Below are 8850 nucleotides of genomic sequence, written 5' to 3'. Positions count from 1 at the left end.
CCGGCATTCTCCCACGACCCTTTTGCTCCAGGTTTTACCGTCCATCTTTTTCCGGTCTAGGTAACTCGCGTATCCTCTTCACTGCAATTTTGTATTTAATCGTAGTGTAGTGGTATATCTGTTGGTGCTCTGATTGAGCGTGCTAGAAACCCTAGGGTTGGCATCTCCCATCATGGCCTGCACCTCCGCCCCTCAACTCTCTCGCTCGCCCTCTCCTTCTGCCCAAGACCCTTCATCTTCCTCCCCAACGCGGACAGATCCTGAAAATCTTCCTTCCCCCTCTACTTCTGACGAATCTCAAACTGCACCTCCTCCTTCTCCACCTAGGAGAAAAGGGAAAAAGCCCCGCCTACCTCCCAAACGTATTCCTCCATCCCGCCTTAGTGTCGCAGAGGTGGAAAAATTGAAAAGCAAATGTAGGCGTCCTGATGGTTTAAAATTCGAGGCCTTTTGTAAGGATTCAACGCCTCCTGAAAGCCTTCGTCATCCCAAGGTGATAGTTGTTTGGAAAGCTCAAATAGATGCTGGTTTGAGACTCCCTCCTCCTATTCTGCTGGTTGATGTTTGTAACTATTTTCACATCCCCTTTTTTCAAGTCGCTCCTTCTGCCATTCGGAGATTATATGCCTTTCACGTTTTGTGCCGCGCTCACGGTGTTGGGGACACCGCCAAATTGTTCTGTCAGACCCAGACTCTCCGCATGCAGGGCAATCCCCTGTATAGCTTTGCTGCTCACCCGAAATATCCTACCACCTTCCTTTCCTCTCTGAATTCTTTCGATAAGGGTTTCCTGAAATATTATTGTTATGTGCGCACCCCTTTCGGCAACTGGCGCGATTATGGTGCTTCGGAGCTGGAATGGCATACAAGTCGCACTACTTATAAACCAGCCTCTTCCGAAGTCCCTTCTACTCGTGACCAGAATATTATAGCTCACCTTAATGCTATGAATAAGGCCCACCCTCTAGACTGTAGGTACCTGGCCGAGAACAATTCCTCTCTGGCATATAATGGTCTGTTTCCCCTGTATCCAGAGAGATCAATAGGTAAAAAATATACATTAGAAAATACATTAGCTCTTGTTACCCTGCTTTTAATGGTGTGAAATTTTGGTTTGCAGATATGTCTTGGAGATCGAAATGTGGGGACAATTTGCCTGACACCCCTTCTCTTGCTGGCCGAGGAGCACATGGCTCGGGCGGTTCTGCTTCCGGAACAAGTCCCTCGGAGCAGCCTGCTGGTTCCCAACTGATCCCCATTCCCCCTGTAGTTGAAATCCCAGAGGGGAATGTGGAAGCCTCGCGCCCTTTTGATGCGGAGGAAGTTGATGCGGGTGCTCTTGTTCACAGGGGGAGGCACTCCAGTGCTGGTGATGCCGCTGGCACCCGTGAAGAAGATGTCCAAGTCGTGGATATCACCGATGAGATTCCTTCACCTGATTCGGCTCCCGATGCCACCCTTGCTGATCTTACGAAGAAGAGGAAGAGAGGTTCCCTGATCTCTGTGGGTGAGAAGGAGAGACAGGAGGGCCTAAAAAAGGCTGGCAAGTCCTCAGAGCCAGCGAGGAGGTCTGCTGGCGGTGTGAAGATTCTCACTCCTGCTGGGGACAAGGGCAAAGGGCCAGCGAAGAAGTCAGCTGGTAGTTCCAAGGCTCTCCCCTCTGCCGGTGGAAAGGGTAAGGGCAAAGCTGTGGTGCCCTCGGCTGACGAACCAGAGGATCTTGTTCCTGGGCCGATTTCGAGTCTGTCGGGGCAGAAATTAATTGATGCTTTGATAGCTCGTGTCCATTCTCAGGATCAGGAAAAGATGGAGGCGCTGACGCGCGGGGCTTTGGCTACTAAGTTGTGCCAGCTGGCTCTTCAGGTATCCTGCCTCTTGTATTTTTGTTATAGAAAATTTAAGTTACTAACCTTTTGATTGCTCTGTCATTACCCATTTTGTTTTCCTTGCAGATGGAATCCGGGATCTGGGGAGCTGTCAAGTGTATTCATGATTATGATGTGTCTGAAAAAGAGAGAGAGAAAGAGCAAGCGGACGTCGCTAAACGCGATGATGATGTTGCTGGAGTTGTGGAGCGCCTAAGCAAGGCTGAAGCGGAGGTTATTGAGTTGAAAGCTAAATTAGCTCAGATGGAGGTGGAGAAGGCGTCCTTGGCCTCCGAATTGTCGAGAGCCACAAAAGAGAGCCATGAATGCCTGGCCAAGTTTAAAGCTGATTATGAAAGAGACTACGAAGAAGCCAGGCGGGGCTGGAAAAGGATACTTGTGGAAGCTCAGAACCGTGCGTACGTCCTGGGGGCTCGAGATCAACGCTTGGAGTACTTCTTGTCTCCGCGAGGCCAACACTTCCTGGGGGTGATGCTGGAAGGCACTCTGGAGTCTTTCAAAAAGACTCCCGAATACTTGGCAGATTTCGGACCTCTTTTCGCTTATGTGATAGAGCAAACAGCTTCCAAGGCATTGGAGATGGCGGGGGCCACCCCAGAACAACTTGCCACTTTGAGTTTCAGAGCCCTGATGGATAACCTCCAAGACGAGGAGATAAACAAACGGATGGGCATCCCTGAACACTCTCCAGAGAAGCCAGAGTGGTGGTATCCAGTGCTAGAGAAAGCCATTCCCTACTTTTCTCTTGGGATTGGATCTGACTCGCTGCCCTCTGCTCCCATGTATGCGCCTGCGTTCTCTGCTTCTCTGATGAACTTTGTGAACCGGCTATGGGATCCCTCTGGCGAGAGCACCCGAACATTCTCTCAGTTCGGCCTAGAGCCCCCTCTGCCTTCTGACTTAGCGGCTTCTGCCTTCACCGACTCTGCCTCTTCCTCTGCTGCGGTGGAACAGCTGTTCGACCTGTACCAAGATGAGGATCTGTATGTGCAGGAAGCTGCCAAGTTATTGGATTTGGGAGTGCGTCTTCCCCAACCGGTGGAGACTGGCCCGTTGCCCGTGTTCACAGAGAAGACCGTTTCTGGCCATGCTTCTGCAAGTGGTGCTCCTTCCCTAATTCCATCTGCTTCTGCTCCTGTCTCCTCTGCTGTTGCCCCAGCTGTCTCTGTCCCTCCCTCTTGATGCTCCTTACTTCTTTCCTGTCTTTATCAAAAGAAATTTTTGTAACTCTTTGATTTGTATAAGCTGAATATTTACCCTTAAATTTTGATGTGTAGCTATGCCCTCCGGGCACATTTTAATGAGATTTCCTTCCCTTCCTTGCTTCTTTTATCCTTATTGCCTGTATTGTTTTCGTTGCTTGTTGATGACTCTTCTGGCGAAGGTTTTGATAACTCCTCTGGCGAGGATTTTGTTGACTCCTCTGACGGGGATTCTGATGACTCCTCTGGCGAAGATTCTGATGATTCCTCTGACGAGGATTTTGATGACTCCTCTGACGAGGATTTTGGTGACTCCTCTGGCGAGGATTCTGATGACTCCTCTGTCGAGGATTCTGATGACTCCTCTGTCGAGGATTTTGATGACTCCTCTGACGAGGATTCTGATGACTCCTCTGGCGAGGATTGCGATGACTCTTCTGACGAGGATTTTGATGACTCCTCTGGCGAAGATTCTGATGATTCCTCTGACGAGGATTTTGATGATTCCTCTGACGAGGATTTTGATGACTCCTCTGACGAGGATTTTGGTGACTCCTCTGGCGAGGATTCTGATGACTCCTCTGTCGAGGATTCTGATGACTCCTCTGTCGAGGATTTTGATGACTCCTCTGACGAGGATTCTGATGACTCCTCTGGCGAGGATTGCGATGACTCCTCTGACGAGGATTTTGATGACTCCTCTGACGAGGATTTTGGTGACTCCTCTGGCGAGGATTCTGATGACTCCTCTGTCGAGGATTCTGATGACTCCTCTGTCGAGGATTTTGATGACTCCTCTGACGAGGATTCTGATGACTCCTCTGGCGAGGATTGCGATGACTCCTCTGACGAGGATTTTGATGACTCCTCTGACGAGGATTTTGTTAACTCTTCTAGGAAGGATTTCACCGCCTCCTCTAACGAGGATTTGGTTGATTTCTTTGCTGGCGATTTCGTGCTTCCCGTCCACGCTGCTTCCCATCCATGCTTGAGCACTCTGCGCGGAGCATGGAAGACCCGGAGGGTGCAACCAACTTTCGCGGCTTACGATTACATAGTAACCCTCTGCGTGGAGTATGGAAGGCCCGGGTGGCGCGACCAACTTTCACGGCTTACGATTAAATAGTAACCCTCTGCGTGGAGCATGGAAGGCCCGGGTGGCACGACCAACTTTCACGGCTTACGATTAAATGGTAACCCTCTGCGTGGAGCATGGAAGGCCCGGGTGGCACGACCAACTTTCACGGCTTACGATTAAATAGTAACCCTCTGCGTGGAGCATGGAAGGCCCGGGTGGCACGACCAACTTTCACGGCTTACGATTAAATAGTAACCCTCTGCGTGGAGCATGGAAGGCCCGGGTGGCACGACCAACTTTCACGGCTTACGATTAAATGAACACCCTGCACGAGGCTTGGTAGACCCGGGGGGTGCACACCACCTCTCGTGACTTACGGTTAAGGACAACCTCTGCGCGGAGCATGGAGGACCCGGGGGGTGTAACCAACTTTCGCGGCTTATGATTATGTGCCACCTCTGCGCGGAGCATGGAAGGCCCGGATGGCGCGACCAACTTTCGCGGCTTACGATTGAATAGTAACCCCCTGCACGGAGCATGGAAAACCCGGGGGGTGCGACCAACTTTCGTGGCTTACGGTTAAAGGTCCACCCTGCACGGAGCCTGGAATACCCGGGGGGTGCAACCAGCTTTCGTGGCTTACGGTTAAGTGGACACCCTGCACGAGGCTTGGCAGACCCGGGGGGTGCACACCACCTCTCGTGACTTACGGTTAAGGACAACCTCTGCGCGGAGCATGGAGGACCCGGGGGGTGTAACCAACTTTCGCGGCTTACGATTATGTGCCACCTCCGCGCGGAGCATGGAAGGCCCGGTTGGCACGACCAACTTTCGCGGCTTACGATTGAAAGAACACCCTGCACGGAGCATGGAGGACCCGGGGGGTGCCACCAACTTTCGTGGCTTACGGTTAAAGCAACCTCTGCGCGGAGCATGGAAAACCCGGGGGGTGCAACCAACTTTCGCGGCTTACGATTAAGTGCTATCTCTGCGCGGAGCATGGAAGGCCCGACTGGCACAACCAACTTTCGCGGCTTACGATTGTCAGCAACCTCTGCGCGGAGCATGGAGGGCCCGAGTGGCACAACCAACTTTCGCGGCTTACGATTGTCAGCAACCTCTGCGCGGAGCATGGAGGGCCCGAGTGGCACAACCAACTTTCGCGGCTTACGATTGTCAGCAACCTCTCTGTTCTGGTTGAGCGTGACCCTTCTGCTCTGGTGGAGCGTAATTCCTCTGATTTGCCCTAGTCTTGCTGAGAAGCGCTTTTTGAATTTAAAAATTGGGACCTACGGGTATACACCCTACTCCCCCCTCTGGTGACATGTGCAATACTCTGTTATGAACATGTTGGCCCAATTATTTCTTACACCCTTCTCCGACCCATAAGCTCATGCGGGCCCATTATCCCTTAGCCCATTTCTTAAGCCCAGAATCACCTCTATATATATCCTCCTCCGATCCTTCCAACCCTGGATTCTGTTGATGTTTTGCCTCCCTAGATCGGTTGTAAGGCACTCAGGTAAGGGAATTTCCCCTCTAAACACTCACATCCCTGAGGTCTCCGCCTTTTCCCCTGTGCTTCTGGTGTAGATCTCTAACTTCGTGGTTGTAACGAGTGGAGTTCCCTTGCTTGAGTGTTTTATAACCAGGCTTCCCAGATCTAGACGTTGACTTCCCTGATTTGAGCGTTGATTCCTCAGATCTGAGCGTTGGTTCCTCAGATCTGACCCTTGGTTTGTTCCTCTTCTGTATTTCTTTTTTGTAGCATTTTGACTTGCTATTTTCCTTGATATTCTGCAGACACAAAGTGAAGTTGAAGTAGATCTGAGAGGTGAGCGTATCCCCGCCACGAAGAAGAACTCAGAGTGTTGGATCGTGGAAGAAAAGACGTCCATCCCTGATGCTTGCTTTCCCTTTGACCTGCTAAGAAGCAGTTTTTGTATTTGTTTCTCCCTTGTCCTGCTAAGAAGCAGTTTGCATTTTGAATTTAAAAATTGAGGATTGTGGGTGTACACCCTACTCCCCCCTCTGGTGACATGTGCAGTGCTCTGCACGAACATGTTAAGTAGCATATGTAATGTAAGAAAACAAAAATTGAAATAAACAAACACAACACCAGGGAATTCCCTAGAACCACATATCTGTTTTATTGATATTATGGCCCCGGACCTCGTTAAAACCCCTGTGGGGAAAAAGAGTATCCGGTCTACAAGTGATTACTCCTGCTAAGAAGCAGTTATACATAGAACTTTTTGAGTGTGTTTATATTCCATGGTCTGGGTAGAGCTCTGCCGTCTGAATCCGACAATATGTACGCACCACCTCCCAAAACCTCTGTGACGATGTATGGCCCTTCCCAATTGGCTTCGAACTTACCCACCGCCTTTAACGCATCAGCTCGCTTGAGAACTAAATCTCCCTTCGACAATTTCCTCACTCTGACCCGTTTATCATATCCCGCCTTGATGATGCCTTTGTACTTGGCCGCTCTGATACGGGCTTCCTCCCTCTGTGCTTCCACCAAGTCCAGCTCTGCTCGGCGGAGCTCCTCATTGCGCTCAGTGTCATACGTGGTAATTCGGTATGATTCTAGTCGTGCCTCTGCTGGTATCACCGCATTGGATCCATACACCAGCGTGAATGGTGCCTCCCCTGTCGCCGTTTTTGGACTGGTTCGGTAAGCCCAAAGAACGGTATCCAGCTCCTCCACCCACTTCCCTCTGCTCTGATTTAGCCTCTTCTTGATGCCCTCACATATGGTCCTATTAGCCAATTCTACTTGTCCATTTGCCTGTGGATGAGCCACCGAGACAAAACGCTGTGTGATATCCATTCGGTCGCAGAAATCCGCGATCCTTTGCCCCGTGAACTGAGTCCCGTTATCAGACACGATAATGCGTGGCACTCCGAATCTGCAACAGATATTCCTCCAGATAAAACGTTCTACTGTAACTTCATCGATCTTGTTCACGGCCTCAGCTTCGACCCATTTGGAAAAATAGTCCACTGCCACAATGAGAAAGCATTTCCCTCCAGGTGCTGTAGGCAGCTTCCCAACTATATCAATGCCCCATTTATCAAACGGACAAGCGGCGTACATTACACCCATGGGCTCCCCTGGTATGTTGATTTTCCCGGCATGCCGCTGGCAAGCTTCACACTTGCGGACAAATTCTCTGGCTTCCTGGTTGATGTGAGGCCAGTAAAAACCTGCCCGAATGATCTTGCGCACAAGGTCTCGAAATCCGGTGTGCCCGCCGCAGCAACCTGCATGAATCTCTTTCAGAGCAAAGTTAGCTTCCTCTGGCGATAAACATTTTAGCAGAGGTTGAGTAAAAGATCTTTTGAAGAGTTGATCATTGATTAGGCAGTAATTTTCATAGCGAGCCCTCTGGTTGGACTCTCTGCTTAGTCGTTCCCCTGTCTTCAGAAAGTGTATAATCGGAGCCCGCCAATCATCTCTGATCTCTACCGAGAATACCTGCGAAGTTTCCATCTCTCTGGTGTCACAAAGTAGAATGATCTCGTCGCTCCAAGTTTGCTCTACTGCGCTAGCCATGCGGGCCAGTAGGTCGGCCTTCGTGTTTTCCTCCCGAGAAATCTGTTCGAGCTTAAACTCCATGAATTTTTCTTTCATTTCGCTAATTTTGGTATGGTACGCCTTCATCCTCTGATCTTTGACACTGTAACTTCCCGAGAATTGTTGTGCAACCAACTGGGAGTCTGTCTTTATAATGACACACTCAGCTTTAAGCTCTGACAGGATATGAGCCCCTCTGACCACGGCCTCATACTCCGCCTCATTGTTAGATAACCGACAGGTGAATTTGATGGCGAACTGGTATGTCCCATAACCTGGCGAAGTAATATAAACCCCGATTCCGCACCCCTCTTTCGTCACTGACCCATCCACATAAGCCACCCAGAACTCTGGTATGGGATGACGAGTTGTTTCTTGTATGAAGTCTGCCAATGCCTGCGCCTTGATCGCCGTTCGTGGCTCGTACTCTACATCATATTCCCCTAGTTCCACGGCCCATTTGACCATTCTTCCCGACAAATCCGCGCGCCCCAAAACTTGTTTAAAAGGTAAAGACGTGCGCACCACCACTCGATGTGAAAGGAAATAAGGCCTCAGCTTTCTTGCCGTGATCATGACCGCCAGAGCCGCCTTCTCGATCTCTGTGTAGTTGAGCTCAGGGCCCTGAATAATTCTGCTGACAAAATAGATAGGTCTCTGATGACTTCCTTCCTCTCTGATTAGCACAGAGCTGATTGACTCCTCCCCCATAACTATGTATAAATACAACGTTTCTCCCGGGACCGGCTTGGTCAGGGTTGGGAGTTTCGCTAGGTATACTTTAAGATCCTCAAATGCTGCGCGGCATTCCTCTGTCCACAAAAACTTGGCTCCCTTCCTCAACACTTTGAAAAACGGCATGCTCCGTTCTGCCGATCTCGATATAAACCTGCTTAGGGCAGTGATACGCCCGTTCAGGGTCTGCACCTCCTTGATTCCTCTAGGCGGTGTCATTTCCAAAATAGCTTTGACCTTGTCGGCGTTGACCTCAATCCCTGCTGGCGTGACTTTATACCCCAAGAATTTCCCTGTTGTGACCCCAAAAGTGCACTTGGCTGGGTTCAACATGAGTCTGTGATCTCTGACTACCGTGAAGATTTC

General features: G+C 50.3%; 1 protein-coding gene across 1 annotated transcript; it reads left to right on the top strand.

The window, feature by feature from the left end:
* The first annotated feature begins 373 nt into the window (after positions 1 to 373).
* On the top strand, positions 374 to 3068 carry LOC131010466 (uncharacterized). The gene is made up of 3 exons (XM_057938003.1): positions 374 to 1046; positions 1121 to 1863; positions 1953 to 3068. The coding sequence occupies exons 1-3, from the start codon at positions 701 to 703 to the stop codon at positions 3066 to 3068; spliced, it is 2205 nt and encodes a 734-aa protein (XP_057793986.1). The 5' UTR covers positions 374 to 700.
* Positions 3069 to 8850: the final 5782 nt, after the last annotated feature.

The sequence above is a fragment of the Salvia miltiorrhiza genome, chromosome 1 (assembly GCF_028751815.1).
Source record: "Salvia miltiorrhiza cultivar Shanhuang (shh) chromosome 1, IMPLAD_Smil_shh, whole genome shotgun sequence".
NCBI classification, from domain to species: domain Eukaryota; kingdom Viridiplantae; phylum Streptophyta; class Magnoliopsida; order Lamiales; family Lamiaceae; genus Salvia; species Salvia miltiorrhiza.
Note: the sequence above shows the minus strand (reverse complement) of the source record. Positions and strands in the feature narration are given on the sequence as shown.